This window comes from Trachemys scripta, chromosome 9 (genome assembly GCF_013100865.1).
Source record: "Trachemys scripta elegans isolate TJP31775 chromosome 9, CAS_Tse_1.0, whole genome shotgun sequence".
Classification (NCBI taxonomy): Eukaryota; Metazoa; Chordata; order Testudines; family Emydidae; genus Trachemys; species Trachemys scripta.
In genome coordinates, this window is record NC_048306.1 from 89,479,941 (window position 1) to 89,494,144 (window position 14,204).

At 41.3% G+C, this 14,204-nt stretch overlaps 1 protein-coding gene across 2 annotated transcripts in view; it reads left to right on the forward strand.

The window, feature by feature from the left end:
* FNDC3B (fibronectin type III domain containing 3B) overlaps positions 1–14,204 on the forward strand; it is a 378,401-nt gene that overhangs the window by 338,677 nt on the left and 25,520 nt on the right. For both annotated transcript variants that reach the window (XM_034782468.1, XM_034782469.1), the window contains exon 24: positions 12,064–12,230. In XM_034782468.1, coding sequence (XP_034638359.1) covers positions 12,064–12,230 — 167 coding nt within the window. The remainder of the gene's footprint in view (positions 1–12,063; positions 12,231–14,204) is intronic.

A 14,204-nucleotide genomic window follows, 5' to 3' on the forward strand; every position in this document is an offset into this window, starting at 1 on the left:
TCTCAAGTCTCTGCACTGGGCAATAGTCCACAGTCCTTGCCTTGGCCCCTTGTGTCAGGGGTGGACCACTATGCCCGCATTCTCCACCGTATGTAAGGGTATCTGGACTCACCCCTGCGGCACCTCCTGCTGGTCGTTCAGGGAATTAGCTCACTAGCCTCTGGAGCGCCCTCTGCAGGCCAGTGATCCGCCTTTCCTCTTCTCTGGCCCCCGTGTCCCTCTCAGGACCCCGGTGCCCCTTGCTCTGGGTGCTGCCCCCTGGCAATACCCATACATATGCTAGGTCTCCCCTCCCAGGGGAACCCCCCCACCCACTAACCCCACCTCACCTCAGGATAAGTCCACTGCCAGTCACCAGCTAGCCCCCAGTCTCTGGGGCAGACTGCAGTATAGGCCACTCATCATCGGCAAGGTTGGGTTAGGACCTGCTGCCTTGGCCTAGCCCTGGGCTGCCCTCTACAATCCCCAGTACCCCTTGGCCTATTACTAGGCCGCAGCCTGGGGCTATCCAGGCTGGAGCTCCCCAGCCTTTCCCCAGCCCTGTTCCACCCAGGTACCCTGTCTAGTTCCCTGCAGTCAGGCCCTTCTCTCTCTGCACTCAGAGAGACTCTTGAGCTCCTGGCTCCCAGCCTTCTTATACAGGCCAGTTGGGGCGTGGCCCAGCTGTGGCTACTTCCCCAATCAGCCCAGTAGCTTTTCCCTTTGCCCCAGCCCTCTGCCAGGGCTGTTTTAAACCCCTCTGCAGGAGCAGGGTAGCCACCCAGCTACACAGGCCTTATACAGTATGTGCTTCACAAGCAACTTTTCCTGATGAATGGAACGTGTAGTGGGTGCTGCAGTGGTGGAAAGATATAAGAGAGGGTGAGGGGAAAGACAACATACAAGTGTACTATAATAGTGGGCTCTCTTTAATGAATAAATATAACAACATGCAGATTGGTCACAGCTAGCTACATCTGGCCCTCAACCAGTTTAATCAGAAAAATAATTGACATCTCAAGAAGATAATCCTTGTACAGCTGCACACAGAGGTCCTGATCCTTAGCTGATGTAAATTGGCACACTCCGTTAACTTCAATGAGCTATGTTGATTTTTGCCCACTGAAGAACTTGTCCAGAAGCTCAAATTGTAAGTAATAAAACCACCATGAAAGTGCCCACCCTCTGTGCCATTTTGGGCTCACCCAGACCAATAAGGGGTTCTGTACCACCTGCCTTTCAACTTTGGGTGTCTTAATGCTACGCTATTCTGTTTCAGCGCTCTGACACCAATGGTCAGCCTACAAGCATGAGGTCCCACCCTAGCTTCCACCAGCTTAGTTTCTTATTGCAGGGTGACCTCAGCAATCTCTTCTGGTCCCAAATCCCCCCCAAAATCCATCTCCCTGAGTTCTTAACTACCAGACTTTTCCCCTCTGGTTCATCACTCCTGAAGGCGTGAAATCTGCCCTCAATTATTAGTTCACTTTTAGCACATACACACACTCCACACAGTTTGCACAACAGATACCTGCTTGAGCTAAAAATAAACAAAAAATGTATTAATAGAAAATTCATAGATGCAATGATGAAATACAATAGAAAAGCAAACATAGTTTACACAGAAAATAAACATAAAGACACAATCTCAGGCTTTACACTTCTATATTAACTAAATTCCCTTTTCTAAAACAAGTTACCAATTGCCTCTGTAGAGTTTCCCAGCAGGCCCTCTCTCCTAGAAGGGATCCAGTGCTTCATGAACAGCACCCCACTTAGATGCCTGGCCCTCAGTTTCTGGATAGCCTTTACTTAAAAAACCCCTTCCCTTTTAAAAGTGTTTGCATTTTTTTCCCCTGTTTCTCAGTCTATGGTAATTCATGGTTATGCAGAGCAGGGCGGGAATTCCAGACTGGGGTTTTCTTTTCCATTTTAAGTTGTTTCAGTGTTTTCCCATTAACTTTAATGGTCCACCATTGTCTCTTCCTGACTGGACAATGCTATGTGCTTGTCGCCAGTGTCACGTAAACACCTAGTCTGGAAGATGCTTGCTCTGCCTGATTGCCTCATCACACTGCTGTGAAGTGATGCTGTAGTTGCACTAAAGATTACTTCCGGGGGGGATTTTGCACCAAAAAATTAAAAATTCTGCAAAATTCTGCTTATTTTATTTGTCAGAATAATGCGGTATAATAACACCAGTTTCAATAACTATTCAGCATATTCTAAAGGCTTGAAAGTTAAGTTACAAACACTTGGTAACTAATACCTTGCATTCCGCTTATTATCCTGGATTTTCATTTAAATTATATTACAGAACACCAAACAGCCCCCCCCCCCCCCAAAAAAAACCCAAAAAAGGAAAAATGTCATTTTAAATTGCTCAGACTTTCACTCATAAAAGTCTCATTGTCCTGGACCTGGATTCTTTGGGAAGTGCTTGCTTCTGATTGTCCTGACATTTTATTGACTGCTTGGTAAATGTTTTATTTGTCCATAAAGTCTTTTTTTTTTTTTAACGAGTAAGTAAAATAAATCCTGAGCTGTAATCTAACCCCATTGTGCCACTTTGGCACAGGAAAAAAGTGAGAAAGCACATAGATCTTCCTAGCTGATTCCCTTTCTGTCATTTATAAGGCTTTATATCACTCTGGCAATGTAGGGGCCTTAAAACTTTTACAGGTTTTATGCTCCTGGGGGAGTTGACTGACAGTGGGAACAGTTAACTAACAATAGGAACATTAACAATGTTACTGCGCAGGCAGGCTGCTACATTTCTGCCTCAGAGAATCAGATCAATTAACAAGCAGGCAGGCTGCTACATTTCTGCGTCAGGGAAAGAGCTTGCCTCGTGCATAATAACAAGACCTACCCCTCCAAGCCCCCAGCCAGCCGCAGTAGCAAGCAAGAGGCACAGAGTCTCTCTTGCTTGTTGGCAGGCACACGCCCAGCCCCATTCCCTGATGGTGATCAACATCTCCCCCACAGGCATGCATGCCCAGACCCTCTCCCCCCGCAGTGATTTGTGTCTCTGAGGCTGCTCCAGGCATGCTGGAACAGATGCACTGCCTGCGCTGCCAGGGAAGAGGCGTGTGTCCCCCTGCAAATTTCTTTCGTATTTTTCTGCACGGGGGGCACAGAAATATGCGGGCCATATGAAGTCTGTGCCCCCAGAGAGGCGCAGAATTTTGTCAGGAGTAAAAGTTACAATTACAATGTTTTACATATATATCCATGCATACATTCATAACTATAACCTGTATACATATCTCCTAATAACCATCAAGTGCAGGACATTACAAGCTTTTATAAAAGACCTTGTTTGACATATTTAAAGACAATAACATTGTCTACAGCCAGTTGATTCAACTGCCTATTTTAGGGAGTTCAGACCCACTGTTTTCCCATTGGAGTGTCTGGTTGTCAGACTCACCTTCCAGATCTACTCTCTTTATGGCAGCACAGTTGATGCTGTGCTAAATAAACAACAAGAGGCATTCAATGAATATAAATTCCCACTTGAAATAATGAGTGATAAAACAGCAGCTTCACAGCACAGTGACACTTGGCAGGAGCCCATTACCTGCAGCCACGTATGATGAAGTGGAATATAAAGAAACTTACTTCAAAAAAGCTTCTTCTGTTTGCCTTCACCTAGCCCTGAAGGTAATAAGATGATAAACCTTTAACTTGCTCTAAATCTGATTATACACAGGAGAAATAACGGAAGTTGGTCTAATAAAAGATTACTTCACCCACCTTGTCTTTGTAAGAATAAACCATATTACCCAGGGAGTCTGGAGAGTGAGTAGCTAGAGAGATTTTTCATAACAGGTCCTATCACTTCTGCCCAGACCTCTCCCACTGCAAATGGTCCCTAAATACTGGCCTGAGTGCTGTATGCAAACCCACCCATGCCCTATGGCGATTTCCAAGAGCATAAATGATTATGCAGGGCCTCAGCACCGGGGCAGTGTAAGAAAACAATTGCAACCTTCCCTCTATCAGGCAGCCAGTAAAAGCACTATCTGGCAGAGCAGTGTAGCTGAGGCAGTTGGATGATGCCTTGACTCAGTGCATCTCTGCCTACAGGACTCTTATAAAGCACCAAACATAAACCAGAGCTCTCCCAAACGGTATAAACTGCATGGAAGGATGTTGGTACGGCTGGCTGTCACTCCACAGGAGAAATTCTTCCCTGGGATGCAGGGCCTCCTAGTGCAAGCTCTTATAGTTTACATACGTCTTTCACCCAATGAGTCCAAGTCATTAGAAGAGTGGCACATAGCCATAAGTATGGGTTACAATATTGTCAGGTGCTACTGCATATGAAAGGCTGACCCACAGAATGCAAGTTAGATCCAAATCTTTTGTCAACATGGATTTACTCTGCAGAGCCTATCGACATGGATCTCCTGCAGATCACTTGGTTTGTAAAGTACAGTCAATGACTAAGCAGAAGAAAGGAAATATTTTTTCCTATTTCTCTTTTTATCTTTCTTTCTCTTTTGATTTACCTTTGTCTTTGTACTCTGACGGAAGAAGCACTTGATTATATTAGCTGGACAGAATGGTATGGTTGTAAATATCTCATACTTGTTTATATGGATCAGTTTAAAAAAATGCTATTTAGAAAAACCAGTGAGGGGTTTTGTTTTTGAGCACACTTGAAAACTGTAATACTGTCCACTTGCTCTTTCATTTAGGTTGCATGGAAGAAAACATTTGTTTAGGTTACTGAATTGCTGTGCCAGTGCTAACAGAATTAGGAGTAGTGCTAGACTCATTGGGGTCAGATAAGAACGATTTTCTCCAACAACAGTATATAACACTGATGAAACCAGCACAAATTAAGTTCAAAAAATGTATTTACAGTTAATCTGCTGTTGACTTCAGGGATTTCTCTAGGTTTTAAAAAATTTGGTACCACTCAGACAGTAAACTTTGACAAAACAGCCAAAACAAAACAATATTTATATACTCTGTTCACTTCTGCTCTTAAACCTCTGGCATTTTCCAGACAGTTGGTCAACTCAGTGCTTAGGATGATATGTGTGCATGTGCATATACACATCATGTATACATGAATTCTGTCTGTCTAGGTATTGATTGATTATGGGTCGTTCTGGCCGGGGAGAGGGCTATGACTAGGGTGCCAGGGGATATAATGATGCAACACATTTCCCAGCTATTCCCAGCTCATGGGGCTCCTGTGGAGCCCAGGCTGCAAATTTAAATCTGCTCTATCTTTCTGAAACCCTTGCCAGGAAGGTGTTTAAAATAATACCTGCCCTCATACCTCTGGTGCATCAGCCCCCCACTGTTTCAGGAGAGACAAAATGACACTTTCTCACATCAGTGGGAGAGACGTTCAGTTGGAGCCTGGAAGGGGGTAAATCTCCAGACCAATTGTGGCTGGAAATAGGCAGGATTTGGATGTCCGTCATGATGCAGAGGTGTGAGTGAGGAAGGACTTCATGCTGATGGAAGTCTAGAGGTGGGGGCCTATCAGCACTTTGACTTCAGTGGAGCAGCACCCATTTTGATCAGCTGAGAATCTGGCCTCTGTTTTTCCAATTCAAGCCCTGCAAAGAACTTGATGTTCTCTTACTCCTCCGGTGAATTGTGTTCCTATTTTGCAGCTTCTACTTTCCTAGGTGCCACCTCACAGTGTGTGGAACTGCTGGTGGGAAAAGAAAATCACATAAACAGATGAGGTTTGATGTGCTCTGTAAACAGAGTAGAGGAGCCATCTATTTAAAAAGAAAATGAAGTGGGAGGCAAGGGTGGTAATTGTGCAGAAAACAGGGACATTTTTACTATTGTGATAATCCTGCTTTATTAAGCCATTAACCGCTGTTGATTCATGAAATGCATGAACCTTGGTTTTAAATTAGGCAGTTGCCGGTGTTGTGGAGAAAAAAGCCTCAGGTTGCCAGGTTAAATTTCTCTTCAGCCCATTGATATTGCAGATCACCATATTTTGCAGCAAGACAGTAAAGCATCAGGCTTCTGTTTATGCTATTGCACTTTGCTCGAGAATGCTCTCTTATTCAGTGCTGTGCACTGGATTTTTCTTTTAAATTAAGTTGTTGGGGCGTTAAAATGTGTTTCCAAAATCTAAGCAAAACCCAAAGAGGAACCAGCTGATTAAACTGAGTTGAGGCCTTGTGAATGAAGACAGAATGAGGCACATTCATAATCCTTTGTTTGATTGGAAGGGTTTGAAGTGGGGGTAATAAAACAGCTGTGACATACATACCATTTCCCAGAAAGATCTTTATTGAGAAGAATAGAGTATTGATGAGAAAATCAGAGCCATGACCTCTCCCAAACAATTTTTCTAGGACACCCTGTTCTCTCTTTTCATCTGTGAAAATAAATAAATGATTTCTGTGTTTGACAGAATGTCAGGGAGAATCATTCAAGCTACTAAGGTAAGAAGATGGGGGAAATATCTGGGGAATGTCTCCTTCACTAGACAAAGTCACTTTTGTTTTCAGGTTTTGGTACTTATTGAGTGGGAGGGCATATTACCTCAAGTTAAAATGTAGTCTTAATACTAATGGTCCATTCTTGCATGGTGTGATCTTCCCACAGTAAACACAATGTTGTTTACTGAACTGTTGAACAAAATGCCAGCAAAGTTGACCCCCACCCCACATCAGAGAACAAAGCCTGACTTTAAGCTTCATAGTTTGCAGCCTTCAAAGTCTCAGGCTGAGGGGGGAATAAGCCTCATAGAACCAGAGGTTTCTCAAACTCCACAGACTAATTTTTGGGTTCACATAGATGGTCCATCCAACTGAATGTTTGAGCCATTTTTTCCTCTCTAATTTTAACCCGCGTCTATTTTTCAAGGGTGGGTTACAGCATTTACATTCTTTCGGCCAATTTATAACCCACATGGGACAATGTTCATAACTAAGCCAATCTGAGTTAGTGTCCAAGGCTTTCAGAGAAACATGCTTCACTAACATCCAAAATAACTTACCCTTCCCTTGCATTCCCTTCAACTGCTAATTTTGTTGATCTATCAAGCAATCCAGTTTGTCCAATAAGATAATGAGCCCACCTTGGCTGAGACTTCTCTCTACCTTTATCCCTGCCTCAGCAAGCAGGTTTGGTGGGGTTTTGGGGAACCAGTGGAAACAAACTTGTAGTTCTCTTGGGCAAGTACATGTAGTCATGCAGGGGAAACTGGTTAAAATAAGTCTCTGGATTGTGCATTCAGTGCTCGTATGAGTTTCCCATCTCTCATGACGAAGTCATCAGATAGCATAAATTTTTTAGATATCTCTTTTCTTTATTAAGTATGTTTTCAGAAGCCAATTTGCATTTTAATCGCTTTTGCTTAAATGAGAAATGTTCATACAAAAGGAAAAGCCAGGGTATTTGTCGGCACCTGTTGATGATGATGATCAGTTTATGTTGGTGCTCATAATATACCCTGGAGCCATCCACGAAGGGAGATTCACTGCTCAAAGCTGCTCTCTGTCCAAGGACAGGCAGATAAATGGGTAGAGGTTAGAAGAAAGGGAAGAACAGAGAAGCCTTTTTAATATCCAAATCACACCCATTCTTGCTAGGGAGTCTTTAAGAGGGTCTCAAATGCAGACAAGATGGGGGCCTGGCAGATGGGTTCAGGACTATTGTCTCATGCATAGGGGGCTGTGTGGAAGAAGGCATGGAAGGGATTGTGCAAGAAGCAGAGAAATGAGCATACAACAAGGGTTGGAATGTCAGGAGTAAAGGGGACGGTGCAATGTGAAGTTCATCAAGGAGGACAAGCTGGGAGGGGCAGAGTTACATAGAGCTCAAGAAGCTTAATATTATTTAAAACTTGCTATAGATTTTAAAAGCATTCACTAGCAATGGTCAGAATGAAAACAAGTTAATCTTATCTTTAATAATCATTAACTGGCTGTACAGCACAGGAACATACAATCTGTGGTGTCTGACAAAACAGTGTGTGCTTTGTAGATGCATAGAATAGCTTACAATGCATGATGTAGTATGATTCCAAACATGTGCAATCCTTACCCAGGGAATATTCCCATAATCGTTCCCCTAGGAGTTCTGCTGGAGTAGGGACTGCAGAACATGTCTCACAGATATTGAAAGCTTCAGTGCCAAATGGAAAATACACTGATTTTAAATGTAATGAAGATCACTTCTCAAGGAATACAAAGTGCCCACTGCAGGCTTTAATAGAATTCTACATGATTATCAAAAAGTCAGCTGTGTTTTTAAGTTTAAATGTTTGTAATCAAGATGAAATGTTTTCATTTCTTAAATCACAATATGCATCTTCTGACATAATTAAGATCCATTATTGTTATTGCAGACTCTAACTTTAATTGAATCTGATTGACTTAATAAAGCAGCCTGTTTTCCTCTAAGTCATCTTAGAAGGGATGGCAACATTTTAAAGGTTTTAATCGGCTACCATTACAGTGTTGTGTATTGAAGTGAGGATACAGGTTCTTCCTGGAATGCATTTTGCTTTCACTGACAGATGTTTCTTGAGATAAAGAAAAGGGGATGAGGGAGAGAGTAATTGGAATAATTATGCCTATTTCCAAATGTCAGAGAGGGCTGAATAAGAATCGGTCTAGGAAATTAAAAACAGAAATGTATGGAGCAAAAATCTGGAAACTCCAACTCAAAACGTAACCAGCGACATTCCCATAGTCCTCTGGAAAGTTGCAGGTTGTTAATCTCAGTAAGTTTTCCTGAGTTTTGCCTAAATTTTTAAACAATCAATTTTTTCAAACCTTGAGGATAATGAGGTGATGATTAATAGCCAACATGGATTTGTCAAGAACAAATCATGCCAAACCAATCTCATTTCCTTCTTAAACAGGATAAGCGGCATAGTTGATAAGGAACTGACTTGATCCATCAGGACTTTAATAAGACTTTTGATACAGTTCTACATGCCATTTTCATAAGCAAATATGGGTTAGATAAAATTACTATAAGGTGGGTGCATAACTGGTTGAAAGACCATTCTTCATTTGGATGCAAACAAAATTAAGCATATTCACTGTACCCATTGCTCTGTGCATTCACCATTCACAATCAGTGTTAGGTGACCCAAGTCACATGGTATTCTTTCTGCTCCCTGGATGGCTGACTGAAACACTTTTAAACTGCGGGAGGACTTGACTTGTGCCATGAAAACTAGGGCAAATACACCTTTGCATGGGTATTTGCGACATCTTCTCTTTTCACAAACAAAAATTGTGCATGCAAATGCTGAAGCCCTCTGCCCTCCTGGGGAGGGAGGGATTAAAGTGTAGCATCGGTAAGCTAGTCCTCCGTAAAGCAGAGTAGTTCCCCAGTCAAACAGAGTTGTCCCACTGACTTAAATTTAAGCACAAACATAAATGCTTTACTGGATCACTTCTTAATGCCTCTACAAAACCTTCACTTTTGGATTCCTTGCCTTTGTGTAATTCACAATCTGATCTTTCAAATAATCTATCTTGCCTTGGGGGTGATGCAAGGCCATCCTGTGGCATGGGCATCTCCAGAAGGCATTGTGCTCCAGCAAGCACAACACCTACCCACAACTCCCCAGCCTGGAGGAGAGTACATTCTACATCATCCCTTTAGTTGGTTCAATCTGCTTCCCTTGGTACACCCAACCAGTTCTAATCATCACTGCAATGGCAGCAACTAGCCTCCATCTTGCCATCCACATGCCCTGGATTGGTGGGAGGGAAGAATCCTCTCACTTCCCTGAGTGCTGAAACGACTTTTGAGTTAGTCTTTAGGTTGGGATGTGCAGGGTGAGGGGAATGCTGCTTATGTGTGTACACACATACACAGACTAGGCCTAAATTTCCAGCCTGTTACACTATATCCATTTTGAGCATTTAATATAAAACTACTTTCAAAAAGACTTACCCTGCGATAACAGGCTCTTTCCTGGCCATTTGAAACTTTCCATTGATGATTACATTACTATCAGAAGTGTGGGATAGCAAAGACAATCCGACCTGAAAACGTCAGTGTCTAAAGTTGAATAGAAGTACTACTTCCTCTTCAGAAATTTCATATTAAATCAGAAAGTGCCTGAAAGAGAAGTATTTAATCTGATCTCTCCTAAACTCTTCATAAATTTTGAGGATGGATCTAGAATTTACAATCAAAGTGAGGGGTCATTAAATCTTTATGGCAGTATTAAACCTAATTAGTCCTCAAAGTACAATTCAGCAATTTTGACCTCCCTGAACATTTCTTTTTATTACAGATGATTCTTGACTTCTGTTTGTGCTTTGTACTTCTATGAATTTGTACCGTAATTTAACGTGAATTGGTTTCTGTCCCCTGAGAGCTAATGGCACTTTTGTTGTGAAACCCCTGAATTGATTATTCTCTAAAGATTGTAAAAAGCCGAAAGGGCCAGGATTTATTATTCAGAATAGAACTCTAGATTTGGGGGGAGGGGAAGTCAAAAGGAATCATTTTGTCTTTTTCCCAGTTGTTCCAAATCATCTAAAATAGTTAGGATACTTGAATGCATTATTAACCATCAGAAGATCACGTGATTCACAGTGGTGAATTTTATAGTCCCATAAATTCAGGGTCCATGCAAAAAGTAACCATCTGTGTTCTCCAACTGAGAATTAAGGATCATTTGCTGCAAGAGACTGAGCATGTCCTGTGATGTGCTTTGTACCTTCAGTTCCCATTCTGCGTCCCCTTACAGAGTGCATAAAGAACTAGAAATCACTGTCTGATGTATGACTATTATTGACATTACTGACATGTTCTCTAGTGGAGACAGCAATGTAAATTGGAATTCAGGTTCTCTCTGGTTAGCATCTTGTACTTTATGTATGGTATTGTATTATACAGGTGAGTTTTCTTTCTTTGTGTTTGGCCCAGCCAGAACCAGTGTTTTGGAAGTCAGTGCCTAAACACTATCTCCTTTTAGAGTTCTTGTCTTCCCCCAAGCTGCTCTCTACATCTAAAACAATCTTCCTGATCTCATTCACTAGACAGCCTCTCTCGTTCCCACAAATCACTCTTTAAAACCTACCTCTTCAAGCTTCCCCCCCCACCCCCGATATTGATCATCTTGCAACATGCTCTCTTTTGAGCTGTTGCCTTATATGTTTGTCTTGTTTTATTTCAGTTTGTAAACTCTTCAAGACAGAGAAATGTGTCCGGTCTATGATCAGTTCTGAAAATCCTGACATGTTGATTTAAATGGAGTTACGCTGGGTTTAAACTGATGTAAATGAGAGCAGGATCGAGCCTTGGAGGGTGGGGGGGCTACTTGTGTGAGTAAGGACTAGTCAAATGAGCTAGGGTTTGCAGGATTGGGCCCTGTGTTTGTGAAATGCTGTAAATTACCAGCACTACATCGGTGTACAGAGTTACAAACACCTCGGGAATGGAGGTTGTTCGTAACTCTGAAATTTTCATAACTCTGAACAAAACGTTATGGTTGTTCTTTCAAAAGTTTATAACTAAACATTACCTTAATACAGCTTTGAAACTTTACTATGCAGAAGAAAAATGCTGCTTTCCTTTTATTTTTTTTAGTAGTTTATGTTTAACACAGCACTGTACTGTATTTGCTTTTGTTGTTGTGGGGGGGGTTGGGTTGGTTTTTTTTGTTTTTTGTTTTTGGTCTCTGCTGGTGCCTGATTGTGTACCTCTGGTTCCAGATGTTGTCAGTTAGTAACTCTGGTGTTCTTAACTCTGAGGTTCTACTATATTGTAATGAAGGTGTATGGTAAAGTAAACGTAATCCATTTTGATTAAGTCGCTAGTAGGCAACATATAATTAGATGTTTTCCAGATATAATTATTTTGCAATATAGAGGATTATTTGCAGAAGATACATTAAACTGTTGGTTTTCCTAATATCTAATAATAGATTTATTATATATGCTTGTTTATAGACTAACCTTTGTAAGTATATTTGGTAATTTCCATTATATGAGCTACAGTTCTTCAGAGTATGGATGTTTGGGTATAAAAAGCCTATATGCATATAACATTCAGAAGAGCTATTGCCACCCCAAGTGCAACTAATTTCGTTCTCTAATTGCTGGTTTCTAGGTTTATTCCGATTTATAGGGGACCAAGTCACACCTACAAGGTACAAAGGCTGACAGAATCTACTTGCTACACATTTAGAATACAGGCAGTAAATGATGCTGGGGAAGGGCCGTTCTCAGAAATATGTACCTTCTGCACAACCAAATCTGTCCCACCTGCCATCAAAGGTATGGATTAACAATGGGATCTGATGCATGCTCTGTAGGGGCGGGAGGAGGGGAGGGAGAGGGAAGGCATGGTTGTTGACTAGTTAAATAACTTTCTAATAACTTATGATAGAAAACTCAATTCTCACCAAAGAAAATCCAGTATAAACCTTACTAGATTAATTACTCTACAGAGATGGTCAAAAATACTGTTACTAACAAAAGTTACAGGATGTGGGACCATTACCGTGAAATATTTTAATGAGGGGCATAACTGATAGGATGTATATGTAGGTATGCGTATGGGGCTTGAAAACTAATGACATTACATGTTGTTTAACTATGAAAATGCATTTAACACTCCAGAGTTTAGTTTTCCTTTAATGTATAAAACTCCCATTGACATTTTATGTGCACAAGAAGGGAGATTATCCCCATCTGCATAGCCTCATTTAAGTTTGTTTTCCATAGAAAATAAGCAGAGTGTATTCAAACTAAATTCGATAATTAAAGCCCTTTTGCGCTATATAAAATTATCACACTTTTTAGCACCTTTCAAGGAAGTTGCATTACCAAGAAGATACAGGAGCCACATATAATTTTACAATAGATGAACTGAGTTGAATTCAGACCACAGACTGACCATTTTAGTGTGTTTTACCCTGTTTACAATAATTCCTACAGGCTGTCTTGATGACTTATTCAAGACATTTCTTTTTCTCTGTTGCCCATTTCCTCCTCTTTGCTGATTCGACTTTGACTGTCCAGTGTATCCATTCTACAGTACACCTTTTTTCCTCTCCCATAATTTGTTGGTATCATCTGTATTGCAGTGTTGCTCTTTCATTCTCATTAGTTGTTTTCCAGCAATCTCTGTGATCGAAACTCGAAATAAAGTTCACTCTTCCTCCGCGGTAGACAGCTGGTCATCCAATATAGAATATTTATTGGAAATTTCTACCATGTAACTATTAGCAATTGCTTCATAATAACGCTTATCAACACTGAAGTGTTTCAGTGCAGTAGATACCTGTCTCTGGAACTCTATTAAATGGAACATCATTGTTGCTATAAGGAGTCAATCAAATTCCGGAGCAAGATCAGCACTCCTAAATACATGTACATCCTACATGAACTTAATCAAGCGTTTCCAAACTAGAATGGGAATACAAGGTTGCATTGTTGCCCAATGGATTCCAAAATGTATACTTATGGCAATTCTTGGGCTGAAACCAAGTATCCATTAAATATAGTCCAGGTGTAGAAGCAAATTCTAGTAGACCCACACCATTATCTGATCTGTATTCTGGTTGGTCGTGTGGTTCCAGTGCCAGTTCAGATCCAGTTCCATCCTAGCCAATTCTCACATTCATATCTACTAAGATGACAATATGAAGGTGGGGTGATATACTAGATACAGTGTCATCTAACATGGCATAAAAAGCATCTTTTTCAGCATCATACCTGGCATCATGTGGAGCATGTGCATTAATAACTACTAGATGTCCTACCTTCAAACTGAAAATGGCCATTATCAGGCATAGAGAAAAAACCTGCGAAGCCAGTAGTGCAGATTACACCCTCAGGAACAAAACTAGAGTAACACAAGTGTGCCATCAGATATACCGTAGGCATTCAACAATTAAAAGGTCTGACATCTATGAGTCATAGCTGTGCTCTCGGTGTTCAAACTCTGCCACGTCTACTGCACTTCACATATGTCAGCATTCAATTCCAATTCTTCAGCCAGGAAAGGTCACTCTTCTGATGGGGCTCTGAATGATCGAACATTCTACAATCTCATCCTCAGATACTGACATTGCTGCAGAAGTGGATATACCATCTTTATATTGGGATCTTTCCCCATCTCTGGTTTATGGAAGAGCCATCGTCATATGGTCTGATGACTCTTCCTCTAGTAGAAGATTTAGATGAATCCCGAAGCTTGGTTCCGTTGTGAGTGGCAGATGAAACTGCTGAAACAGATAAAACATA